The sequence below is a fragment of the Gambusia affinis genome, linkage group LG18 (assembly GCF_019740435.1).
Source record: "Gambusia affinis linkage group LG18, SWU_Gaff_1.0, whole genome shotgun sequence".
Taxonomy (NCBI): Eukaryota; Metazoa; Chordata; class Actinopteri; order Cyprinodontiformes; family Poeciliidae; genus Gambusia; species Gambusia affinis.
The window spans coordinates 6,046,536-6,074,214 of NC_057885.1; the positions used below are offsets into that span (position 1 = coordinate 6,046,536).

At 40.0% G+C, this 27,679-nt stretch overlaps 1 protein-coding gene and 1 long non-coding RNA gene across 3 annotated transcripts; one reads left to right on the plus strand and one right to left on the minus strand.

Annotated features, from left to right (window-relative positions):
- The first annotated feature begins 1,096 nt into the window (after window positions 1-1,096).
- Window positions 1,097-27,617, plus strand: casq1b (calsequestrin 1b). Of its 2 annotated transcripts, XM_044098343.1 has the most exons (12): window positions 1,097-1,489; window positions 19,729-19,761; window positions 21,972-22,065; window positions 23,536-23,636; window positions 23,799-23,910; window positions 24,018-24,091; window positions 25,307-25,437; window positions 25,593-25,638; window positions 25,770-25,824; window positions 25,943-26,043; window positions 26,172-26,246; window positions 26,812-27,617. In XM_044098343.1, the coding sequence occupies exons 1-12, from the start codon at window positions 1,250-1,252 to the stop codon at window positions 27,151-27,153; spliced, it is 1,404 nt and encodes a 467-aa protein (XP_043954278.1). In that variant the 5' UTR covers window positions 1,097-1,249; the 3' UTR covers window positions 27,154-27,617. The 2 variants fall into 2 exon arrangements, with proteins under 2 accessions (XP_043954278.1, XP_043954279.1); XM_044098344.1 differs by lacking the exon at window positions 19,729-19,761 and having other exon boundaries at window positions 1,098-1,489.
- Window positions 16,930-22,005, minus strand: LOC122820764. The gene is made up of 3 exons (XR_006368856.1): window positions 21,939-22,005; window positions 21,700-21,858; window positions 16,930-18,977 (listed from the first exon to the last, which is right to left on the minus strand). It is a non-coding gene; the product is annotated as an uncharacterized LOC122820764 (long non-coding RNA).
- Window positions 27,618-27,679: the final 62 nt, after the last annotated feature.

Consider the following 27,679-nt stretch of genomic DNA (forward strand, 5'->3'; position numbering starts at 1 on the left):
CAGAGGGGTTTATAAACCTCCCGCGGTGACTCAAAGGTTTCAGAAGTTGTCTCACACAAAGCCAGCACACTGTGGTGACGACCCGCCTGTGAAGCAGTGCCCAGCTCTGTTATACCCCTTGCTGGCATTCAGATAAAAAATAAATAAATAAAACAACAACAAAGAAACATGGATTCAGAACAGCTCATAACGCGGGTGAAATCAGCCCTCTGAGAGAAAACAGATCGGATTACATACTCTTATTAATAGCCACCCTCTCCCCTTCTCTCATTATAAACTCACAGCTGACAGTGTCCCCCTCCGTCTGTGACATGCTCTGTGTGACTACTGTGTTAGGTCTGTCTGTTTTTATCGTTCCATTATCCATCTCTTTTCCCCCTCAGGTTATAATGAACTTCACACTCTGGTCCAACGGCTGAGCAGGGACAACATGACACTGGGAGGCCATTATCTTCTACTTCAGTCCAACAGGGAATGTGGCTACAAAGCCTGCCAGAGCATTAAGAATAAGAGGAACTTTATAGTTGCACTGCCATCACGCTGACTGGTGCTTTTCTTTTGGTTTTGTTAATGGGCCAGTGGTTTGCAGATGCCCCTGGAAACAAGCTTATTCCTGCAATTTTGAGGGAAGGTTGATGTCTCTCACAAGGCTTCATCCACTTTGATGTTACAAGGAATTTTGTAATGCCGTCATCTTAAGAAGATGACTTTTGGACTGAGTTTCTTTCCTTCTATTGTGGCAGAAGCCTCAGTTTGTTTCTCTGTGAAATTTCCAACAGGGTTTGTCTTCTTCCTGGCATCCGTTTCTTTTGTCCTCCAAGAAACTCAACTGATCCACTAGTCTTCGTACACCCAACAGTAACATGGTCCCGTCTCGTCTGAACAGCTTCAAACAGGTGTCAGTAAGGCCCCTCTAGTCTTTAAATGTACCATGTGATATTTCTGACTTCCACTCACAAGTCCCCCCACTAACCCCTACTTTTTTGGCAGCTCCATGTCTTGTGGACAAGGGTTGTCCCATCTAGATAGTCCCACCTCTTATCTTTGGCCAATGATGTCAGCAAACCATGTGATATTCTTTATATAAAGACAGTATCAATGTCAGACCTTCTCTTCTCCAGCTATCGGGGACAGGAATTGGACGTACTCTCCCATTAGGGGAAAGTAAAAACCACTTTAAGTGTTTTCTTGTCCTCTGAAACTCCCTCATCAAGAAGGCTTTGAGTTGTTTGTACTGCTAACAATCACCATGAAGTGGACATGGGTGTTTTTAGGGTCCTACTTTCTCTCTTTGGGAGCACTGTCTTTGGGAGAGAAGGGCTTGGAGATCCCCGAGTATGACGGCAAAGACCGTGTCCATACCCTCACTGCCAAGAACTACAAGTCCATCATGAGGAAGTACGACGTAATGGTGATCTACTACCACAAAAATGTGGATGGGAATCGAAGCGCCATGAAGCAGCTTCAGATAGAGGAACTGGCTTTGGAGGTGGGTCTCTGCTGCAGGCTGAGAGCAAATGAATGGTCAAGATGAGAGGAGGGAAGTTTTGGGGGCTGGTTGCAGAGGGAGAGCTTGGCTTTGGGTTACACTTCCTGGATCATTTGTAGTTTTTTTGAAACTTCAAACTAAGATCAAAAGAAAGAGTATTGAGGAGAATAACATCGTCGGCTCTTTGGTCTGTGGTTTGGTACACCTAATATTAGATTTGGATCATTTTAGAACGCAGCAGAGAGCATATCAATGAATTCAACCATAGACCAGAGGAAGTGCATTCTGTCCTTCGACCATCATTTATGGTTTGGGCGTTCTGCTGTGCAATAGATAGGTCACCGGTTTGATTCCCGGTCCACCTGCTCTTGTCATTGAGCAAAACGCTTCACCTGCCTTGGCTGCTGATGATGGGCAGAAAAGTCAATGGTGCAAACTGGCAGCCTCACTTCTGTCGGACTGCTCCAGGGCAGCTACAGTCCAGTAGCTTACCATCATCAGCGTGTGAATGTTCCCTTTGAGATTTCAATTTGACATATAAAGGGCATTACAAATAAAATAGATTATTATTATTATACACTCCTTTCGGGTTGGTATTTCTAAGCAGAAATCCTGTCTTCAAGTCATTGAGCGGTGTTGTAGTACACATTTGAGGTGACCTGAATGTGCTCACTTTCTACTATCCCCGTAAAACACATGAAGTTTGTGTCTGTAATATGACAACATTTGGAAAATGTTTAAGCGGTATACATGTTTAGTACTAAACATATTAGGAATTAGTACTAAACATGCTAATATGACATTGACATAGTTGTCAACTGATATGTCAATGTCAGTAATTTAATTTTCTTTTATCTTTTTGTCAGTCTGAGTAACTTCCACCTAGAAGTTATGAAATGTAGTAGAATGAAATATTGTTTTCCAGTCCTATGGTGCTTTTCAGCCAGCTACCTATCTATATAAAAACTTCAGTCGCACTGTACATCAGTAGATAGAATTAAAGCAGAAAGGTTGAGAGTTTTGAACAGTGTTTTTTTTTTCATAAATACAACCAAAGAGCTTTTTTATCACAAAGCCGGAAATAACGCACCGGAGTCCAGCACTCTGCCAGTACACCAGTTAACCACAGCAACCTGCTGCCTTTCCAGAACGCCAGTGTCTCCTTACATCAGCAGAGTGTGGCTTACACTGGGCCCCCATAAGTCACCTCTGTAAATAGCCTGAGACAGTCCTGCATGCTGAGCAAGAGACTATAAGCTCTCGTGAGACAGAGTGAAAGTTCAGAGCCATATTTCACATGGGCAGTTGGACCTTTCCTGTATCTGCCACCACATAAACGCTGCTGTGTTGCTAAGATGTGTTACATTATCCTGTGGGTGTAGGAGACTGACGTCCCGAACCACTTACAGTGACACACAAAGTTGTTGGGTCTGATCAATTTCCCAACAAAGCTGCCAAGGTGGAGAGAGAGAGAAGAGAAGAGCTCTACTGTACTTTTGCTCTTCCTGACTGCCTGCCAGCTGTGGCTATTCATCCAATCAAAGATCACTCAGAGGGGACACTTAAAATAGCTGATTATTGACACCTAAGTATCCGGAAGTATAAATAAATTAATTGCAGAGCTCAAGGACACATTACACTGTCAAAATATTATTATTGTTTAAAATTCCCTTAATAATAATGATAATCTTTTCTCTGATCCCTTCTTTAAGATGTAACATTAAAACAATCAATCACTAAAAACTAAAAAGAATAAAATCTTCAGCAGCTGCATGTGAACAGTACGGAGCCCCCTAGGGGACATGGGGAATTTTTTTTCTTTTGCGTTACCTCGCAAAACTTTTGCGTTCCCTCGCAATACTTTTGCGTTACCTCGCAAAAACTTTTGCGTTACCTCGCAAAACTTTTTGCGTTCCCTCGCAAAACCTTTTGCGTTACCTCGCAAAACTGTACTGATCAGTTGTGCGGCATAATTGAATACTGTAAGACTTTCTTACGGTGGCCGCCGTACTTTCTGATTTAATATAAGGTTATGTAAGGTTTTTCCATGAATGTTAATATCTCGTTGTGAAATATCTGAAGTTTTATATCTTTCTTTAGAATACAAAGGCACCACAAACCTGTTATATAAACAGAAACCTTCCGTAAGTAGGAAAGAAATATAAATACTGTACATCCAAACTATATTTCTGAGTTATTATCGCGTAATAAGTCATCTGACAGTTTTGATTGTGTCGCTGTTGTGTTGGTTAGCTAAATGGTTTAAAGAGCTGCTTTTATGTTCAGTTCCATCTCAACCTTAACAGACATAAATATGCGGTGAATGAATCGATTTTCAATCAGTTTTTTGCACCAAAGACTTCATAATAATAAACACGTTTTATTATTAAAAACACAACAAACTAATTATGGTAAAGGGCCGTATTGGGTTAACTCGGGGAATCTCATCTGTCCGTGTATCAATTAGCTCCAAACCACTTCTTTGTTCTGTCACATTTATCGATTTAGTCCATTTTGATTATTATGCTCCAGACTTTGCAAGGACTGACCAACCCGCTCACCGTTTCCTCATACACACAAACCAGCAGGCCAGTAAGCTTCCCATTCATACTTGATGACGTCACTCCCACACCCACCACCTAAGTGTCAAAGTCGCGTGCATGCCAAAATGTACATTCATATGGCTCTTACAGAGCCTACGTATTATGAAGTCTTTGGTGCAAAAAACTGATTGAAAATCGATTTATTTACTGCATGTTTATGTCTGTTAGGGTTGAGATGAAACTGAACATAAAAGCAGCTCTTTAAACCATTTAGCTAACCAACACAACAGCGACACAATCAAAACTGTCAGATGAGTTATTACGCCGCGATAATAACTCAGAAATATAGTTTGGATGTACAGTATTTATATTTCTTTCCTACTTACGGAAGGTTTCTGTTTATATAACAGGTTTGTGGTGCCTTTGTATTCTAAAGAAAGATATAAAACTTCAGATATTTCACAACGAGATATTAACATTCATGGAAAAACCTTACATAACCTTATATTAAATCAGAAAGTACGGCGGCCACCGTAAGAAAGTCTTACAGTATTCAATTATGCCGCATAACTGATCAGTACAGTTTTGCGAGGTAACGCAAAAGTTTTTGCGAGGTAACGCAAAAGTTTTTGCGAGGTAACGCAAAAGTATTGCGAGGAGCATAAAGTTTTTGCGAGGTAACGCAAAAGTTTTTGCGAGGAACGCAAAGTTTTTGGTAACGCAAAAAGTATTGCGAGAACGCATAAAAAGTTTTTGCGAGGAGCATAAAAGTTTTGCGAGGTAACGCAAAAGAAAAAAAAATCCCCATGTCCCCTAGGGGGCTCCGTAGAACAGAGATTAGATAAACTGACAAAACACTTATATATGAGCAATGTCATCACCAATTTAAACATTATTTAAAGCACAGTTTACTCCTTGAACACTTTACATTAGCATTAAATTCCACACTATGCAGTAAACGAGCCAACATTGTGCTAATTAGCTGCCTATAAAATCACTAGCATTTTCATTAATTTGTAAGAAAAACAAAAGTAAAAACAGAAAAATATCTCCACAGCTTAGCTTACAACATTCAACACCAACTCACCACGTTGGGCAATACTCCAAAACGCAAGTTAGAAGTAGTTTTAAGGTTAATTTAACTTGATTGCTTTAGCGGAAGGTGCAAACATCAGATTTTGGACTTGAGAATACGGGAAATGTCGCCATCCGGTGCTGAGGTCATAGCGGGGCGTGGTTAGGGGGGTTGGGGGGGTACAATACGGGATATTTACGGGAAAATAACAATACGAGAGCACGGCGAAAACACGGGGTAGAAAACGGTAGTTTCCCGGCCAAAATGAGAGACTTGGCAGGTATGTGAAGGCGACATGAAACACTTCCGGTCCGCCGTCAAGCTGGGTCCGGTGCGTTGTCGAGTACCTTCAACCCCGTGTGAAATCAACTTTAGAGCCCCCTAGTGGAATGGGAGGAGTGAATCCAGCAATACTAACTCAGATATCGAACCAAACAAGGACTGCGTCCAACAGGGGTCCCCAAACTCGGTCCTGGAGGGCCGGTCTCCTGCATGTTTTAGTTCTCTCCTTGGTTTAACGCACCTGAATCAGATGATGGCTCGTTAGAAGGCCTAAGAAGAACATTGACATGCTGAAAAGGTTGTTGGTGCCACCAGGGAGAGAACTAAAACGTGCTGGATGCCGACCCTCCAGGACCGAGTTTGGTGACCCCTGCTTTACATCTTTAAACTACCAATTTAGGACAGGAAAATCTACAGTTTCTAAGATTGTGAGTGAAACGTGAAGCCTTGTATAATTCATTGGCTGAGGATTAACTCAAGGTAACAAATATTATTTTTGACTAATGTATTCCATTCCATCCATGTCTGAAGTTATTGAAACTTGGTAAATAAAAACATGTATTTAAACAGAGCTGAATTATGATTTATTGTGGCATTTAATTTTCAATATGATGTCCTACTCACAGCCAATGAGATTATTGAATTTAAGATGAACATTAATTTACCACACTGAAATATTTCATAAAAGTATATTTTGCCACATGTCCTCTTGGTGCATAATTGTAGTAAAATTGAATTTAATCTCATGTTTAAAATTAAGCAATCATTTATATTATGAAATAATTATTGCTTAAAATAAAAGTTAAAGTATTGAAGATCTTTCAAGTGATGTATAAAATTCTCATTTCAGATCCGTAGTAGTTTATTTATTTATTTTTCTTTTTATGGCCTCTGGTGTCTCTTATATGACAGTAGGTTGACAGGAAATGAGGAAGGAAAGAGGGGAAGACATGCGGCAAATGTTGCCGGGTCCGGGAATCGAACCCACGACGGCCGCGTCGAGGACTCAGGGCGGCGCTGTCCCCTACGCCACCACAGCACGCCCCAAACAAACAGTTTTTGAATCATAATTTTCAGTCTTATCACGATAGTACAAGATATCACAATAAAATTTCACCTCTAGTTTACAGACATGAAATTTTATTGTGATATTTTGTAATATCGTGATAAATCTGAAAATTATGATTCAAGAACTGTTTGTTTGGGGCGTGCTCTTTAAAGCTGCAACAAATTATTTGTTTTCTCATTATATAACTTTAGACAGTTTTTGTAGAAATGGACTGTTTTGCAATATTGAAAATAATATTAAAGGGAACTGATTGCAAAAGAAAATTTCATTTTTCTGTAGATGTTCAAGCTAAGAAAAATAAATAAAAGATTAAACAACCGTCATCCAAATCTTTTTGAGTCGTCTGGAGCTGAAAAATATCCAACAAGTAGTTTGGAAATAAACTGACTAAAGCAGTTGAGGAAATCCTGCAGCTTCAGTTTTGTTTCTACATTCAACTTCAGCTTCAAAGCATCAAGTCAAACCTCATCACTTTTTTTACGATGGTAGGAAAAACCGGAGAACCCGGAGAAAACCTGTGTTGAGTTTAAAGAGTGTCTCGTAGAAAGAAACACAATGTTTAGTACAGGTAGGGATGCAAGTTATTGATTAATGAGTTAATGTAAAGTTGATTATGGTTATGGCCAAACTGCAAGAATCAATAAAAGTCTAAACGTTATTATTTAATCCAAGAGGCGTATAAAACTGTCCGTCCAGCCATCCATCTTCTTCCGCTTTAGATCGCATAAGTTAATAAATTCATATTCTTTGCTTCTCCAACAGTAAGTGAACGAGAGACAAAGGTAAATTTAAAAGACACCATTGAACCTAATCAATTTTTTCCATAAGGTAGGACAAACCGGAGCACCCGGAGAAAACCTGTGTTGAGTTTAAATAGTGTCTCTAACAGTTTGTGAGCGAGAGACAAAAGTAAATTTAAAAGACTCCAATTAACCTGATCATTTCTTCTGGTTTCTATTTTTGCTGTTTTGTCCCCTTAGAGTTTCCAGGGGGTCCTGCCTGCTGATGTAAAACCTGATCTTTTCGGTTTGGCTGTGCTAGGAGGCGATGGCTTCAGCAGTTTTATCTTCCCTGGGTTCGCCAGGTAATGTTGTACATCTACGTCTGACTTGGCATCGCCCAGACGTAAAGATTTATAATTCTGAAACGATTGAGGTGTAGATGGCTGGACGGTCGACGCATCGATTTTTGGTAAAAATGCAGAAGTATTTTCTCTTACCTCTGTCATTTTATTGTGGGACGGTTCCCCCAAACCCTTGGGTTCTGTCTCCTGCCTGTTTGTGGTCAGTGTTTCTCTTCGACAACTTGCAGTAGTGTGTGCTCTTTGTTCAAGGATTTTTATTATATCCTGAGCCTCTTTTGTCAGATCTGTGAAGGTGCAGCGTTTCTTAGTCTGCTCCTCCTGTAGTTTATGCAGTTCCCGGTCTTTTCTCGTCAGACATTCCTGTAACGCTCTGCTTTTCTGCTTTTCTTTGGCCAGGGTGTCAAAATCAATTCTGGCTTCAAAAGCGATCCTGGTTTTTTCTATCGCTTCTTCCATTGGTGTTTTTGCCAGTTTCTTAACTAAGTCTTTATTTTCTTTCTGTGCCTCAGTCAAAGTTTTTTCCAGAGCTTTGACTTTGGCCTCCAGTAGTCTGGACTTCTCTCGTTCTTTCTTTATTTCAATGTTCTTTATCCCAATATCATTGACCTTTCTGGACAACTCAGCTTTCAGTCTCTCCACCTCACTTGCATGTTGTTCTCGCTTCACTATCGATTCTGTAACTTGACACATTTGTCTCTGTTCTTCCAACTTTTCTTCTTGCTGTTTTGTTTTTCTTTCCAGGTTTCTGACAGAGGCTTGAAGATCTTTCACTTTATGTTGATAACTCTGTACCTCAGATGATAATTTATTCTTGTGGGACGTCCAGTTCTCAATTTCTTGTTTTAGTTTTGGGATCGTCTGGTACTCCAAATCTTTGCTCTTCTTCAGGGAGACGTTTAACTCTTTTGTCAGAGAAATAATTTTTTCATTTTGAAGCCCAATCAGTTCTTGAGCTTTTTCCAACTCCTCCTGCAATTTGTGCTCCTTAATCAGTGATGCAGATCTTCCTTTCAATCTCTCCAACCAATCCATAAGTAACACAACTAACTCGTCTCTGCTCATTCGTCTAATTTGGTACTTTGTTAGTGAATCAATTTCTAATCCCGACATTTTGACTATCTAACTGATCAACCAAAAAATCCACGAAAAAATGCAACGATGAATCCAATAAGGTCAATCCAACGTCTGTCCTGCTTGAGATCTGCCAGTTTGATTCAGATGCAGGATATTCAAGGCTTCTGTCTCTTATGACATCATAACACTATGACATCATCAGATTCCATCAGTGGAATAACCTAATGTATGCAATGTTGCTAGGCAACAGCAAAGCCAGCTCACCTTCCAGCCTCCTGAGAAGCTTTATATATATATATATATATATATTATATATATATATATATATATATATATATATATATATATATATATATATATATATATATATATATATATATATATATATATATATATATATATTATTATTATTATTTTTTAGTTTTTTCACAAAACTTTATTGTAGAAACAGCCAAATCTTACAAACACATATACGTCTTAAGCCCAGTTCACACTACACAATTTTAGAACTGTCAGCCGATTCTCACAGCGTGAGAGACACACACTAGTTGATTAAAAATCCTAGGTATAACCTCACACTCAATTGTAGAGTTGACGTTTCACTCAAGGACTTTCCAATTCTAGATATGAAATCCCTTAAAATTCTGCGCTACCACACTTGAATTTAGTGTAAACAAACATGGACGACGTTGAAGCGGTAACTTTAGTTTGTGAGCTTATTTTAACCCAAAAAAGACGTAACCAAAAATTAAAGCTTTGGATTAAGAACCGGTGACATCTTGAACAAGGACTGTATTTTCAACAGAAGTGGCAGTTCCCCCACTGCCTTGGGGCTTTAGATGGAAAACACATGAACATTTTACCCCCAGCTCATAGTGGAAGAACCTTCAGAAATTACAAGGGAGGGTTTTCTGTGCTGTTGATGGCTCTCGTTGATGCCAATTCTTGGTTTCTATAAGTTGTTGTGGGAGCACAGGGGACAGCATCTGATCAAATCAAATAAAAAATAAATAAAAAAATCAAACTTTATTTGTATAGCACATTTCAGCAGCAAGGCATTTCAAAGTGCTTTACAATCAAACACAAAAATACAATGCAACATAGAATCAACAATAAAAACACAACATCAAGTCAGATACCATCAATAAATTTGCAATTGATTACGTTTCCAATACAACTCTAAACAAGTGGATTTTTAGTTGAGATTTAAAGCAAGTCAGTGTTTCAGCTGTTTTACAGTTTTCTGGAAGTTTGTTCCAGATTTCTGGTGCATAGATGCTAAATGCTGCTTCTCCTCGTTTGGTTCTGGAAGGTTGATACAACAACAGCAGATCTTGAATGTATTGTGGTGGCAAACCATTCAGTGGTTTATAAACTAACAACAGTATTTTAAAGTTTATTCTTTGAGCTACAGGGAGCCAGTGGAGAGACTTTAAAACTGGTGTTGTGTATTCCGGAAGATGGCGGCGTAGCAAGCGGTCGACTTCATTGAGCTGCACATTATACATTCTATATCTGAGCAGAATAATTCCCTTTTACTCTTAGATTTGAATGAGAACTACACGAGTGTAGAGCTCTGAGACAGGAAACCCTTTCTCTTAAAAAAAATGCAACTGATCAACATTCTCAGCATCTTAAGAAAAGCAGAGCTAGCTCCAAGCGTGTTTTCTCTCTCCTCTGAATTGAGGTGCATGTACTCCTTGTTCGCAGAAGAAATCCCACATGGTGAACTACTTTCGGTCTGTGATTTTAAGCAGCACACACACCCCAACATCCTGAAAGCCAGAACATAATCCCTTTCCACAGAAAAAAAGCAAAGAGGCTTTTTTGAGTTGTTTTTTTTTTAAATATTATTATTTTAATGTAGTTCTGAACTATGTTTCCTTGTCATTTTAAAGCTGATCTTTCAGGTATAGTAAATAAAAATAGTGAAAGGGCGAAACTCAACTTTCAACTTGGTTTTGTTCTCCAGGTGTTACCTTGAAGGAAGTTCCAAATTGAGAAATGATTTTTATCTTATTAGTTTAGACAACAGTTACGTTCAGATGGAGTGTTTTCCCTTGTTGTTTGCAGGCAAGACGAGCGTTCAGTCTTCTCAAATTTGTTCCATTTTCCCTCCCTTTTTTTTTTTTTTTTTTTTTTTTTGCATTTGAGGATTAGTGAAAAGCTTTAGCCTAATTAATAAAAGGCTTACAGCTACACTTTGCTGGTGAATGTCAAATCCCAGTAGGGATTGCATATTTCTTTAATCACATCCAGCAAAGGCTGCTGCTTGCAAAAACAAAAGTCTGTTAACGCCTGGGTACTGAAATTCCTCTGGGAAATGTGTCAGGCGTCAAATCAAAGGAAAGATCAAATATCGCCCAATACTGTCTTTATTGAATGGAGCTCAAGAAACAAAATTTCACAGAATCGTAAAAAAAAACAAAAAACAAAAAAAAAAAAATCTGTACTAATTGTGTGAACACATCTGAACAACTAATCAAAACTAAATGTAAGGAGTTTCTAAGTTCATCATCAAAACGTCGAAGATTTAAGAGCTCAACTACGTTCACTCTGCATATGTTCAACGTTCATTTCTTTTGTTCACAATGATTTATAAATGATCCTTTTTTCTTCCCCCATCCTAACTGCTCTCCCCTCCCACCTCTCTCATCTGTATCAGGGAATGTCTTCGTATCATTTATTCATGGGAGAAAATTGTCAAGGAAATGGGGGTGGGGAGGATCAGAGTGCGCCATGAAAAATTCAAATGTGAATCTCTTGACTTTGAAACCCAGACGAATATATAGCTCCTGATTCCACCCCGGAGCTGGATGTGAATACAAACAGAGCTGGCGGTCAGAACAACGTCGCTGGTATTTTCAAGCCACAGCAGATGCAAGTAATCAGAAAAATTAACCCAAAATGAATCTTTCATCTATCAGCTTTTTGTATTTCTTAGTAACTATTTAGCTATTGGAGGGTCTAGTTTGCTCACAGGAATGTGAGTAAACCTGGACGTCAACTACCAGGTTAATAAATCCCTTTAAGGCCAAAGTCTCACATCTCCCCCTGGATGTTTTTGCTTATTTTAATTGCTAAAAAGGTCTTTAAATGTCCTGCGAGTAAATAATTTGGACCATTTCTCCAAAACGACTGGAACCTTCGAGATCTGCCAGTTATTTACACTTTACAGTTAAAATGGCAATCACAGTTGGGATGTGCAAAAATCTCTGGTGGAATTTGAAAAAGGCTGGAGCAGCAAACGCATTAATGTAACGGAGACCTTTGCACATGAAGAGTGGGCTAAGGTTAATCAGGAACTCTCCATTAATCACTGCTGTAGTCAGATTTAACTGTGTAATACTGCTGTACTAAACACTACAGACACTTGTCATAAATCGTTTGAATAGTTTACGGACTGCTGGATGTCATTGAAAGTGAAATTTTGGGTTAATCTGCATCCAAACAGCAGCTTGATTCTATATTTCCCCAGCAAACTTAGTTTACAGGAGGGTTTGGATAAATTCATGTTCCACTGTCTCCAGTCAGCCTCTTTAGTCTTCAGTCGTCTGATGTTGTCACTTTTATTGTTGTGAGCAAACCAAATTAACACGACATATGAAATGTTGACAAAATGCGATTAAAGACTTTGCTGTAACAAACCCACAGGGATATTAATACTGCTGACAGTGTTAATCCTGACCAACTGGTAGCAGGAAACAAACAAGACCAAGAAGGTTTCCATCATTACTGACGTCTGGTTCGGTTTGTTTGCCCGTCTCTTTGAACGATTACTCAGTATGTTTGGATTCAAGTCTTTCGCTACAGTCACTATCTAAAACCTGGATCTGGATACTTGAGTATTTTCCTCGCCCGGTGTGTGATTGCTCTTGTTTTGCTAGTTGTTATCGTGACGTTACCCCCCACCACGAGTGAAGATGTTCCCCTTTAAGCTCTAAATATCCCAGTTTTCTTAGTACCCCCTACGGCTGGCTCACATCTAAATCACTGTGTGGACGTGGGGACTCACAGGTCTCCAGTCAATTACCCAGCTCAAAAAAAAAAACAAAAAGAGAAAAAGAATCACAGCTTGTTGTGACCACCTGCATGCCTGGTGGAATCAGTTTAGAAGGAAAAGCTGCTGTGTGAGAGATCAGTAATTCCACTGATTCTTCTCCTAGTTGACTGTGATCTCTGTTCAACAAAGTCTGTCGAGTGTTTTGTTTCACTGGAAACAAAACACTTTTCAAATATAGAAACAGAATAGAATAGACTTTATTGATCCCCAAAGGAAAATTGCTTATTAGTTGATAAGTTACTCCATCCAAAGTCTTAAATATTAACAACAGAAATTTAACAATAAGAGATAAAGTAAAAAAAACAACAACTATATATATATATATATATATATATATATATATACATATATATATATATATATATATATATATATATATATATATAAAAATAAAATTCCTTCTCACCCACATGGTGGTGATTCTTCTTCCTCTTAGCTCGGGTCCTCTACCAGAGGCCTGGGAGCTTGAGGGTTCTCATATCTTGGCTGTGCCTAGGACTGCACATTTCTGGACTGAGATGTCTGATGTTGTTCCTGGGATCTGTTGTAGCCACTGTTCCAGTTTGGGGGTGACTGCCCGAGGGTCCCGATGACCACAGGCACCACTGTGGTCTTCACCTTCCAGGCCCTCTCCAGTTCCTCCCTTAGGCCCTGGTATTTCTCTAGTTTCTCATGCTCCTTTTTCCTGATGTTGCAGTCACTTGGTATTGCCACATCCACCACAACGGCTTTCCTCTGTTGTTTATCCACCACGACTATGTCTGGTTGGTTCGCCCTCACCATTTTGTCTGTCTGGATCTGGAAGTCCCACAGGATCTTAGCTCGGTCATTCTCCACTACCTTCGGGGGTGTTTCCCACTTTGATCTCAGGGTTCCAGTCCATATTCTGCACAGATGTTTCTGTACACTATGCCTGCCACTTGGTTGTGTCGTTCCATGTATTCTTTCCCTGCCAGTACCTTGCACCCTGCTGTTATGTGTTGGACTGTCTCAGGGGCCTCCTTGCACAACCTACACCTTGGGTCTTGTCTGGTGTGGTAGATCTGGGCCTCAATTGCTCTGGTGTTTAGGGCCTGTTCCTGGGCGGCCATGATGAGGGCCTCTGTGCTGTCCTTCAGTCCAGCTTTTTCCAGCCATTGGTAGGATTTTCTGATGTCAGCCACTTGAGTTGTTGCGGTGGTACATCCCATGCAGGGGCTTGTCCTCCCATGATGGTTCCTCCGGCACCTCAGCTTCTGTTCCCCATTGTTTGAGACATTCACTGAGCACATTGTCTGTTGAGGCTTTGTCCCTGATGTATCTATGGATCTTGGATGTCTCGTCTTGGATAGTGGTTCTCACACTCACTAGTCCTCTGCCTCCTTCTTTGCGGTTCGTGTAGAGTCTCAGGGTGCTGGATTTGGGGTGGAACCCTCCATGCATTGTTAGTAGTTTCGGGTCTTAACATCTGTGGCCTGTATCTCCTCCTTTGGCCAGCTAATTATTCCTGCAGGGTATCTGATTACTGGTAGGGCATAGCTGTTTATTGCACGGATCTTGTTCTTGCCATTGAGCTGGCTTCTCAGGACTTGTCTTATTCGTTGGAGGTATTTGGTTGTGGCTCTTTTTCTTGTGATCTCATCAAGGTTGCCATTTGCTTGTGATATTCCCAGGTATTTGTAACCTTCCTCTATGTCTGCTATTGTTCCTTCTGGGAGTGAGATCCCTTCTGTTCGGATAGCCTTCCTCTCTTTGTAACCATCCGACCACACTTCTCTAGTCCGAATGACATCCCAATGTCCGTGCTGTATATCCTGGTGGTGTGGATCAGTGAGTCTATGTCACGCTCGCTCTTGGCGTACAGCTTGATGTCATCCATGTAGAGGAGGTGGCTGATGTTGGCTCCATTCTTGAGTCGGTATCCGTAGCCAGTCTTGTTGATGATTTGGCTGAGGGGGTTCAGGCCTATGCAGAACAGTAGCGGGGACAGCGCATCTCCTTGGTATATGCCACATTTGATGGATACTTGTGCAAGTGGCTTGCAGTTGGCTTGAAGGGTGGTCTTCCACATCCGCATTGAGTTTGCAATGAAGGCTCTCAAGGTCCTGTTGATGTTGTACATCTCTAAGCATTCGATGATCCAAGTGTGTGGCCTTGAGTCATAGGCTTTCTTGTAATCAATCCAAGCCGTGCACAGGTTGGTGTGTCGGGTTTTGCAGTCTCTGGCAACTGTGTGGTCTACAAGGAGTTGGTGTTTGGCTCCTCTGCTATTTACCCCGATGCCCTTCTGTGTCTTGCTCATGTATTGATCCATGTGTTTGCTTATCTTAGCCGCTATGATGCCTGACATGAGCTTCCAGGTTGTGGAGAGACAGGTTATTGGTCGGTAGTTAGATGGGACCGGGCCCTTTGTTGGATCCTTCTGGATCAGGATTGTGCGCCCTTCAGTTAACCATTCAGGGTGGTTCCCGTTCTGTAGCAGCTGGTTCATTTGGTCTGCCAGTCGCTCATGTAGGGCAGTCAGTTTCTTTAGCCAGTAGGCATGGATCATGTCTGGCCCTGGTGCTGTCCAGTTCTTCATACCTGAGACTCTTTCTTGGACATCTGCCACAGTGATGTTTACCGGATTTTGCTCAGGGAGTTTGCTGTGGTCATCTCGTAGAGAGATCAGCCACTTTGCATTGCTGTTGTGGGACGCCTCCCTTTCCCATATGCTTTTCCAGTATTGTTCTGTCTCCAGCTTTGGTGGGTCTCCAGCCTTGTTATTCCCCTGCCACTGAGAGTACACTTTAGCTGGTTGGGTGGAGAAGAGCCTGTTAATCCTTCTGGATTCATTCTCCCTTGTGTATCTCTTTAGGCGGCTGGCCAAGGCTTGGAGCCTCTGTTTGGCAGTTTCGAGTGCTTCAGGTATGTGCATCTGGCTGTACTTCTCGGGTATTGGTCTTTTCATTGTTCCCTTATGGAGCTCTGATAGTTGGCTCACTTCCCTCCTTGTTGCCTTGATTTTACTCTCTAACCGTATATATATATATATATATATATATATATATATATATATATATATATATATATATAAAATGTATATATATATAAAATGTATATACAGTAAATAAAAGTATATTCTTCTGTTTTCAAAATGATCTCTAAAGCCTCTTTATAATGTTTTCTCTCTGCTGAAGCGTGCAGCAGTCGTGATCTACTTTGGTGTTTCTGAGTGTTTTGGATTCTGTTGTGACTGAATGTTTCATGCTCACCACAGTGCAGTGTTGTGTAACAGCTCAGCGCGGCGCGTTGTGACGTTTTAGAGCAGCCACTTACTAATGTACTGACTGGCTGTGGAGGAAAAGCCCACTGAACTTGTGACTTTAAACGGACCCCGGGGCACATTACTTAGAGATGCGGCGCTCCCTTGGAGAAACATTAAATCCTGCTGTTTAGAAACAGAAATCATGCTTGAATTTTTCCGTTTCTTCCATTTGCATCCATTCATCCATCCATGGATAAAAATATCAAGGCGTATCTTTGGGATTTTATGTGGCATGCCAGCATGATTGAAAAACTGCGAGCATCATTTTCATCTTTCTTCTAAAAATTGGAGAAACAATAGCCATATTTGTACTCAGTGCTCATCTCTTTACACAGTTGTTGCCCATTCTTGTGTCACTCAGATTGGATGATGAACATCTATTGGACATCTATTGAACATTGTTTTCCCTATCATGAGATGAGTCGTGTGCGTGTTCAACCTGATCCATCTTTCAATTGGATGCCGCGTTGACAAATTAACCCATTATCTCAAGTTCAAAACCACTGGAACATTAATTCATCTGGAGAAAACCACTGGGAAATAAAATTATCTTGAGAAAATGGGAAATTAAGCCATTATCTCAAGAAAAACGATTGGCAAAAAGTATATGCAGAAAATGTCCACTCTCAGCTTCTGTACTTCTTCTTCTCTGAAAAAACCCCCAACTAAGCACATCATTATGCTGCCACCACCATGTTTACTAAAGATCTTTGTCACTTCTCTCATAAAACCCAAACATTTTTCCTTTTGGTCTCCTCTGATTGGAGCCAAACTTCCACATATTTGTTTTTCCCAGCATGCTTTGAAGGAAAACTAACAGGACTTCCCAGAACTGGCTAACCTCTGAAGGGAGCTGATTAGAGCAGATTTTATTTAGAGGTACTAGAGTTAAAGATTTTCATATTATTGAGACATGCACAGTTTTCTTTCCAGTTCATAATTTTGCAGTATTCTGTCATGGCTTGTTATATACAGGTAAATGTGCTTTATGGTAAATGTGACTAAAGTTCAAAGGCTAAAACACTTCATCAGCTAAAATCATCATATTTTTATCAATACAATTTTACTTACCTCTGAAATGTTGAAACACAGATTGCTTGATGTTAGAATGAACAAACCCAAACTTTGTTTTGAGGTTTAATATGTTTAAAATGCATTTGTAAACTTCTCTGACCCTGAAAGTTTCGACTTTGGTTTCCTTTTGAAAGATGACAGCTGGCCGTTTTCCGCACCTTGTGTAAAAGCTACAGCTGGTTGAGTTTGTGTCCCTTGGGTCAAACCTGAGTACCTTACATCATAGGACGACGCACACACACACACACACATGCACCCACACCCACGCAAACGTGCGTGAGTCATCGACTTCTTTCTGAAAAATCAAACTAAGGAGCCATGTAAAAAAAACTCTGAGTCACTTTGGACTGTAGAAAAAAACAACAGATCAAACTGACTAGTTTGACATTTATTGACAGCGCATGCTGCATGGTGTGGCCGGTGACAATGCTTTAAAGTAAATGCTTACACAAAAAAATATAGTTTAAAAAGCTAGAAAAACTTGCAGAGATGCACGATATATTGACACCAACATCAGTATCGGTCAATATTAGTAATTCTTTTTTAAAATATGGGTATCGGTCTGATAAGTATAACTGGGCCAATATAAACAACTGATGTTCATTTTTATCTTGTTGCTCTCTGTTTCTGGTCGGGTTTTGTTTCCCAAATATGTCAAAGTGGTAGTGAAAAACCTAGAATATCAGTAAATATCGGTCACCGACCATAAAAGCAATATTAATATCGAGTATCGGTATCGGACCAAATTTTTACATTGGTGTATCCCTAAAAAATTGTGTTATCCTTTGACTAAGCAGTGTGGAAATGAAGTCAAAAAGTGAGAAATAAACATCTGATAATGTTTAACCGTTGTTTGAAAGTTGATCAAACGGATTAGCCAAGCGGCGCCTTCAGTAGAAATGTGAAGGATTAATTTAAGGCCACAACCTCGACCGTTCTGTGTGTGTTCTGTGGACTTTGCACGTACTATCCGCGGCAGGTTGAGATTTCTTCGTCAAGCGTATTGATGGCCTACATGTCTCGTGACAAATTCCTTCATTTCCCACAATCTGAACGGACATTAGCAGGTTTGATGAGCTAGTTGGGCGCCTAGCCTCGTTTTCTTTCCCTCACAGCACCAACTGCCCTTTAGGAAGCCCTGTGTGTGTGGGCAAATAAATAAATAAATAAATAAATAAATAAATAAATTGGTACACAAGCTCTTATGTGTTTTATTGTTGTGTTGTTATATGGATTTGTTTCTCAACTCTCTGTGCAGTTACTTTTCCCGACGTTATTTATTCTCAGTTTCTTCTCTAAAATCACATCTGATTTGAGTGAGTGTCAATGAAGCTGATGAAGAGTTTACAGCTGAAATAACGACAAAATAGATTCAGATGATTCGTAACAATGCTGATGACTAAATACTATGGAAGTCCAATTGATTAGATGAATTTGTGATATTGCAGAAGGACCTGTACACATCCCGATGTGCTACTCATACCACTTGGTGGCATTTGCATACAAAGCAGGAAGCAGTGTCCTGATCACTAAGGAGAAATCTTAAAACCCAGAGTGAGAGGTCATTATTACGGTTTGTCCAGCTACATTTGATTCCGCCTGAATCCATGTTAACAGTAATATTATTTCCATCAGTATGCTGTTTGCAACAAGCACAGCTCATGCCAAGCTAAACCTGATGAACCAATGTGTCAGCTAATGTGCATACAGTAAGCAGTGGACAGTTACTGTCTCACATGGTGCCAGAAATGCAAAGTCCACCTTGGTCGTCATGTCGTCCGGCAGCCAAGTGCAATGAGAAGCCCGTGCGCGGTTTCACGGTGACACTCAGCTCTCCGTTTTCTCACCTGACATTTTGGCAGCGGGTGGGCTTCAGGAAACACAGCCAAGTGGTTTACACTGCTGACCTGTGACTTGGCTCCAAACGTCTGGATGGATCTGGTGATCGAGAGGGAAATGTGGGAGAAAGTGAAACGTATCGGGAGAGTGAAATATTCAAGAGACGAGGCAATTGTTGGAATTTCAAAACGTTTAGAAGAGGCTTTTGACTTTAATGTGTTCTGACTTTGTGGGTTTGACTAAATATCTTTCATTCCTCTTTTCAGATGCACATTTTTGTTGTTTGTGTCGATTCACGCGAGGCTGTCGAGTTGTTGCTTTGCTGCGTTCAGTGAATCTGTTTGTTGTTGTCGTCTGTTTTGTGGAAAATGACTTTTGGCAGCGGTAATAGAAAAAGTGTAGGGAGCAAACAATTGTGAACAAACAGAAGTTTTGATGGCACAAGAAATCAACTGCTGTACTACCGTACAGCAGTTGTGGTGTTTGAACAATGATAACTAATAAAACAGGAAGTTTCTAATAGTTACAAAGACACTAATCGTTACACCCTTGCTGAAAGCCTGAATAAGACCATATAGAGAAAACTTTCTACATACATCGTTGAGAAAAAAAACTAACAAAAAAACCCCAAAATCCTTTAGAAATCTATAAGGGAAGAAATACCAAACAAAATAATGTACCAAGACAGCTTCAGTTTGTTGGTGATCTGTGGTGTGAAGCCAATCAGTCATTTTCTCGATTGTCAGTGTGGCCTTGTTTTGTTCTCAGTGAAGATTTCCATTTGTTGTAAACAAACATGGAGGCTACGTCCACCGATTGCCTCGCCCTAAAGTGTTGCCTCTCCTTGCAGTTGATCACAAGCGAAGCAGCCGTGATCTTCCAGGTACGTCAAAGTTCGCCTCGTGTGTCGAGTGCTTCCGAGCCGGGCCGTGACATTACGGGTTCTCCCGCTGTCGCAGTCTACACGCTAACTGTTTCACTTCTTCGTCTCCTTGACTGCAGTTTAGTTTAAGAGGAAGTGAAATGAAGTAGCAACCCGCAACACAGACCAGTGGAGGCTGAACTGCTTTCAAAGTCCAGTAGCGGCAGCAGCTTGGGCTGTGCAAGTTTAACGTCAGATTTGTGAGAAAAAGACAAAAGTAAGGATACCTTGTTTGATAAAGCACCTGTCTAATACATTAATTGCTTTCTAACATGTCCATCCATCCTTTCACCAACCCATGTAACGATCACCATGAACATCGAAGGATGCGTCACCCAAATCAAGAAAAAACCCTTTACCTTAACACGGTAAATGGTAAGCTGTTTTAAGACACGTAGGCTGCTTGATGATGTAAAGATATGTCTAGACGCTTGTTAATTCCTTTTTAAAGAAGGCATACTTAACATAACTAACAGCAGAAATCCAGGATTCACCATATCTAATTAGCGTTGTCGTCATTTCTTTGGTTTTAATGTGGCTTCATTTCATTGTTGGGCCCAACGCTCCGTCTTTTGAACTCTACTTGTCAATGTGAGGCGACGCTGCTGATTATTTTCCCTTGAGTTCAGGTTTCCTAACTTCCCCAATTAGTTTAAAGGTCAGTCTGTATCATTTGTTCCCTAACAGATCATTGTCTTCATTGTTTTTCTTTCATCCTCTGGTCTTTGGTTGACTGATGTAAATTCTCATGGATTATTATTATTATTATTTGTTTCCCCCATTGGGTTGTTGCCTTTCCAGAACTCTTTGTTGTTGAAGAGTTTCATTTTTCTCAAAACAGCCAATTCCTACTTGTTACCCTCCGTCCGCATCCTCTGGATTAATTATTACCTTGTTATAAGTTATAGGACAGAGTCATCTGAGCAGATGAATAATCTATAGAACCCTGGATCTTTGGTGGACGGGTTCAGATCATGGTCTGAACCCTGACCATGTGCATAACTCTGTTCATAACAGAGAATGTTGTGACTGATACCTAGACAGGTGAAAAGATGTTTTTCTAAAGACTCACCAGATAGCCTGAGACAGACACACTGAACATAATGGGTCTATTTAGCTAAAAAAAACAAAAAATCTTTTTTTCTGATTTGGGAGAACAAATCCTCTAACTTCAATAAATCTTCTAAAAAACCAACAATTTCATGGATTCATGGTGATAATCCAGTTAGCTCTTTTCAAGAGTAAATCAGATTTGTACCAAAAGAATGGATGTCTGTGAATGACTAAAAGATTGACTTTAGACACAATCTGCAAAGAGCAACGTAAAACATAATGAAACACTAGAAATAATTATTTGTGCTTTTGCTTTTGGGCAATTTGTGGCTCACATTGTGAATCCACTTTGCCATGCCGCTTTGCAAAGTGTTACAACGCTTTAAACGGCCTTCACACAAATAAGATTCCTCACATTATTGAGATGATTTTAGATTCAGAAGTCTTGAATACCACGTAAAACAACGATGCAACACGCTATATGGATGGTCGGGTGTGATCTACTGCAGTGTTTCTCAATTCCAGTTCCCCCCTGCCTGCATGTTTTAGGTGTTTCCTTCTGCCACACACCTGGATTGAATCTTTGGGTGATTAACTGGCTCCTGCAGTACTTGGGGGCTGCAGAAGATGTCATGCAATCATTTGAATCAGCTGGTCTGGTATAGAGGCACATCTAAAACATGCAGAGCAGGGGGCCCCGAGGACTGGAATTGAAAAGCACTGCTCTACTGTACATATCTGTGTCTGAGTGTGTGTGTGTGTGTGTGTGTGTGCGCGTGTGTGTGTGTGCGCATGTGGGCACCATGGCCTTTGGCGGGCTGCGCGCTCCTGTTCTGTCCAACACACCTGCTGCTGTGTCTCTTGCTGTCATCGTAGTTGGCCCGTTTTCTGCCTGTCTTGTTCTTGTGGCGGTTCTGTTGTCTCCAATGACTTCCCGCCAGGTGTTGGGTTTTTGGTTTCGCTCAGATTTTAAGGCAGAGCTTCAAACTTCTCCTTCGAATGTTGCTAATTGGAAGGAAAACTTCAAGCTTTTTAACTCGATGTCGAAATGTGACTTTACCTGAATTTCGCCCAATCTCTCCCACCTGCTGTTTTTGTGCCACTCTCTCTTCGTCTAGCTCGCCGCCCAAGTTCTGGATGAGTTCGAAGACGAGGACATCGGGTTTGGTCTGGTGGATGAAAAGAAGGCCTCTGCTGTTGCTAAAAAGCTGGGTATGCTTTGTGGAAGCACTGCTGGGGAAACGATCATAGTTAAACACAAGATGAGTGTCAATGTCATTGAAAAGCATTTATAGAGACTTAACTTTTTAAGTTTTGTTTTGGTACAGCTATAACCTTCAGTGCATTATATATATATATATATATATATATATATATATATATATATATATATATATATATATATATATATATATATATATATATATATATGTATAAAATCTAAATTTTTCATAGTTATGTTTAAGTCATTCAGAAAAAAATAAGCTGAAGTCTAAACCAGTGGTGTTCAAACTTTTAAGGCCAAAAATATCAAGATGAGAGCACACATTGGCCACTTAAAAAAAACCAAAACAACAAATGCATAAATTCACGAGACATTTATTGTTTTACTTATGTGCTCAAATAATAACCAAATGAAGATTTCATAGAAACAAAATTGGTAGATATTTGTAGAAAGGAGTTCTGTTCATTATTGATCTGTTAGGGGTTTTTTTGTTTTGTTTTTTTAAAGCATAACCTTGTATTATTTTGCATCAACAAATATGGAATCATTTGTGTTGTTTCTTAAAAACTTACGATGCAGTAGAAGGAAATTTGTGGTAGTAACTTGACAAGACCAAGGGTCTGATTACATCTGGAGAGCAGGAGATATTGTTTAGATTTTTACTTCATAAATGGTCAGTCAAAACAATTTCACTCAATTCCAAATTAAATGTTATTTAATTTTTTTCTCATGATTTATTAAAAGGAGGTATGGAAGGAAAGGGAGGTAAAGAAGACCAGATGGTTTATGGACCAACAGTGACCTCAAGTGTTCTGCAAGCATATGACACTTAGGTGTTGAAAATGTCTCCTAGCTTAAAATATACAAAACTGAATGAAGAAATCTATAAACATGCATAACAAGCTTCAGACAAACCAAACACTTTATATGGTCCTAAAAAAAAAAATCTTAGTATAATTCGTTCTGGATATTAGACCTCGCTTTGCAGTGGAGCTCATTTAAATTGGTTGAGTTCCTGACACAAACGCAGCTTTTAGGCGCACTTCTTAGATTCAAGATTCAAGATGTTGTTTTACATTTTTCATTCCAAAGGTAGTCTTACGGTCACTGGCTAAAAATGAAAGAAAGTAGAGCTGTTTCAGACTCTAACGCTGAAGTGAAATTTGCAGGTGCTAATGGTTTCATGTTCAGAGGAGAAAAAGATTGAGCTGTTTGGTTTTGTGTCTTGATAAAAAAAATCAAAACTCCAAAATAAAGTAAGAATTGAGCCCACATTAGAAAGAAACATTCTATCCCAAAATTAGAAGAGTTTAAAAGCATCAAGATAAAAGACACATGAGGGATGGATTTGACTGAGAACTGAGGACAAACAGCCTATGGACAGAAGCTATTCCAATCTTGTAAGTAAACATTAAAAATATGATTTTCTCACAGATGAAATCTTTTTTTCTCACCAGGTCTGGATGAAGTCGACAGCATCTATATCTTTGCAGACAATGAAATAATTGAATACGACGGAGAGCTGGCTGCAGATACCATTGTTGAGTTCCTGTACGATGTAAGTAACGTTAGCCAAGATAAACCTGGAAGCGTGGGAAATGATACTAACAAAAGTTGCATGTAGATGAGCTCCCCTGTTTTGTCACCAGCTGTGATAAAATGGATGTGAATAAAGAACAGAAAGTGTTAAGAGACTCTTGTGTTTATTTGTCTGCCGTAGGTGATTGAAGACCCTGTGGAGATCATCGACAACGACCGAGAGCTGAAGGGTTTCTACAACATGGATGATGTCATCAGACTGGTCGGCTACTTCAAGAGCGAGAGATCCCCCCGTAGGTTGAATCGTTCATGAATTAAAAAGGACCCACATTGTGAGCGTCAAGCTTCACACTTCTGTGCCAAGACTGGAAGTGTGATAACTTTTACTTCGCTCTTACAGACTTCATAGAGTACGATGACGCCGCTGAAGAGTTCCACCCCTTCGTCAAATTCTTCGCAACATTTGACCCCAAGGTTTGTCCAGGTTTCTTGTTTTGTACACAGTGAAATGTGTCCTTCTATAGCTGTTTGTTTGTCATTTGATATACTTGAAATTGCTTAAAACGGTATGCAACAGAAGACCTACTAGGAAAGGATGACTGAAATAAAAGTGACTTTTTCTATGCTGTCCTATTTTGCTCACGTTTAAATAATAAATAAGCCCTTATGGATATATTTTAGAGGACATTCCTGAGAATTACAACCAGATCTAACAACGTTTGGCTGCTGGTTCTGTTCTGGGGAAAATTCTGGACAGCCTTTCCCCATCCTCTTCACAAGGCTGTCATAGGAAAACAGTGTTTTCAGTCAGAGGCTTTTTCAAATTTGTTGCAATACAAACCGCTACAGGAGATCTTTCCTTCCCACAGCCATCATCATCCACAATAGCTGATGTCATTTCCATGTGGCTGGCAAAGAGCGATCCTATCTGTAGGCTCTAAACAACCCGCTTCTTCTGCTTTCTGTGACCAATTTCTCACAGTCCTTTCTGCTACAGCCTGTCTCTGAACAATGGGTTTGTATTCAGAGCAGAGGAAAAACAAGGTTGTGATCTTATTTACCCAGAGGAGGTCTTGGTTTGGAGATAAATGAATCCCTGGTATCTGAGTAAAACTAATCCAATGCTTCGTTTTCTCTGACAGAGCAGCTGACAAGCTGTTGAAATGTTGGCAGCGTAGCAGAGATCGAGGCCTGATTAAAGTCACCAGATGTTGCCCCGAAAGCATCCGGGTGCTGCGTCTGTGTCTTGGCAACAACAGAACTGATGACATCAATCAATCAAATTTTATTTAGAACATTTCAGCAGCAGAGCATTTCAAAGTGCTTCACATCAAAAACGCAAAGTCATGCAACATTGAATCAACAATCAAAACATTAATTTAAGTCAAGTGGCGTCATTAAATTCATAATTGATTAAGTTTCACATGCGTTGTCTGCTGACAGCATTGATGGAAGCTTACTGCCCCAGATTGCTAAAAGCTTTAGGTAACTTGGATGCAGGAGGAGAAACAGGCATGGAAGAGGCAATTTCACAGAAAGATTATTTAACTAAAAATGCTTACAATGGTCTTGATCACAACATCTTCAGCCATAGTACATAGTACATGTCTTCTTAGAAATGACTTTATCGTTTGTAACTTCTGCCGCGTTCAGACGTTGACGCGGAATAAATTTGATTTTGCGTTCCAGATTGCCAAAAGGCTCAAACTGAAGATGAATGAAGTGGATTTCTACGAGCCATTCATGGGAGAATCCGTCACCATTCCAGGAAAGCCTTACATCGAGTCTGAGCTTGTTGAATACATCGAACAGCATGACAGGTGGGCTTCTGAATGATTTTATTCAAAAATCATTCAATACTAATGAAACGCAACATCATGAAAGAGCTAGATGTCAAACCATGAAGAGAGTAGTTACAGGAACATGTGTGGTTATTACTGTTTTTTTATTTCTTTTTATTGTCTTCCTGTTTTAGACCGACTTTGAGGAAGCTCCAACCACACAGCATGTATGAGATCTGGGTAAGAGAGACGAAACATCTGCATACATTTGTTCTACTTAGTCATTTATATATCTATAATATATATATAAGTAGCATATTCTACCTAGTCTGTAAATGTGGAAAACCAATAGTCTGTTTTTGTGAACGCAGGAAGACGATATCAATGGAGAGCACATAGTCGCCTTCGCTGAAGAGGATGATCCAGGTACGTTGCTTCTTAGCACCTTCTACTTAGTTGCTTTAAGGATTTATTTTTTCACATCTACAGCCACAGTGTAACAGTTATTAATTAAATGAATACGCATCGACTTAATTTTCTCCAGATGGTTTTGAGTTTCTGGAGATCCTGAAGGAAGTAGCGCGTGACAACACAGACGACCCCAACCTCAGCATCATTTGGATCGACCCTGACAATTTCCCCCTGGTGGGAAAAAAAAAACAACTTTCCTAGATTTACTTTTGTTATTATAATTCAACCTGCATTACTTATTTTTTGGATTAGGTCGCATAAGGATTAATGTCCTCTTCCTTCTTTCTGTCTCACATTTTCAGCTGGTTCCATACTGGGAGAGAACCTTTGGCATCGACCTTTCGTCTCCTCAGATTGGAGTCGTTGATGTTGAGGACGTAAGGATTTGTTAGTGCCCACACAATCTGTTGCAGGATGACAGGCCCGTTCATTAGAAACATCCTGTTTTGCCTTGAAAGCTGCCTTTACTGTTTTGTGGTTTAGATTCAACGAGATGTCGAAAGCTTTGCTACACACAACAATTCTGCTGATTTCTTAGCTGCACTTACATTACAAGACTTTCTTGTTGATCCATTTCCATGAAGGAGTTGTGTTTGATTCAGATCTGATGCCTGGGGAGGCAATCAGAGTCCAAGCTCTGGTGAGATGGTCCAGTAGCCGGTAGCCGTCCACTTACTCAACTTTTTAGTGAGGGAATTTTCTAGTTTGGTCAGAACCAACAGTTTCCAAACATCTTCTTCAAGACACAGTTGAAGACAGTTACTGTCAACGCCTCTGACTTTTAATTTGCAAAACCTGTTTTGTTTCACCAGTTTAACAGATGGATAACAGAATGCCAAATAATTTGAGTTAATCATACTGTCGACTTCCAGTTTAGCCATTGAGTATCAGCTGTACTAGCGAGCTCCATAAATCTAGCGGTGACGTATTTGTGTTCGGCAGGCTGACAGCGTGTGGATGGACATGGATGACCAGGATGACATGCCGACGGCCGAAGAGCTGGAGCAGTGGATAGAGGATGTTCTGTCTGGAAAGATCGATCCTGATGATGACGATGATGATGACGAAGACGATGATGATGAAGACGACGATGATGACGACGAAGACGATGATGATGACGACAATGATGAAGACGAAGACGATGATGACGACGATGATGAAGACGACGATGATGATGACGACAATGATGAAGACGACGACGATGATGAAGACGACGATGATGAAGACGACGATGACGACGATGATGAAGACGACGATGATGAAGACGACGATGATGACGAATAATTAATGTTTTCATCACTTTGCCATTAATGGAGAAACTCTAAGGTTTCTCCATTAAACTAAAACATCTGGCAGCAAAAAGACTCGCCTTTTTGAACCTCACATGTTTCCTCTTGTTCCTGTAACGGCCTGAGGGGAAACTGCCAGCTAGGAAGGAGGTTTCCATTAAACACCCAGACGGTTAGAAGGGTTCATGTTCAAAATGTCCCTAATGACCGTCTGTCTCCCACCTTTGGACAACTCAACGTCAATAAATGGAAAATAGGGCAGAGATAAAGTTTCTAAAGGGTTTCAATGTGAAATGACTCTTTCTCAAGTTTACTCTTACCTTGTTTCAATAACAATGAGAACAAAGTCATTCTTGTTACAGCTTTAAAATAAGAATTAAATTTCACTGGACAGTCTTAAGCTCAATAAATCAGTCATTGAAAATGTATGTTGTAGGTAATAAACTTGAGATTGTTTTCTGTTTGTGTTTTTTTTTATATATATAAAAAAGAGATTTTTGTAGTTATATAAGGGGAGATTA

What these genes read in the sequence shown, in the direction of transcription:
- casq1b (XM_044098343.1), top strand. Translation starts at nt 1,250, where the DNA reads ATGAAGTGGACATGGGTGTTTTTAGGGTCCTACTTTCTCTCTTTGGGA. An exon ending in AAGCAGCCGTGATCTTCCAG is followed by an intron (nt 19,762 to 21,971) that starts GTACGTCAAAGT and finishes CTCTTCGTCTAG; the next exon opens with CTCGCCGCCCAAGTTCTGGA. An exon ending in CGCTGAAGAGGATGATCCAG is followed by an intron (nt 25,825 to 25,942) that starts GTACGTTGCTTC and finishes AATTTTCTCCAG; the next exon opens with ATGGTTTTGAGTTTCTGGAG.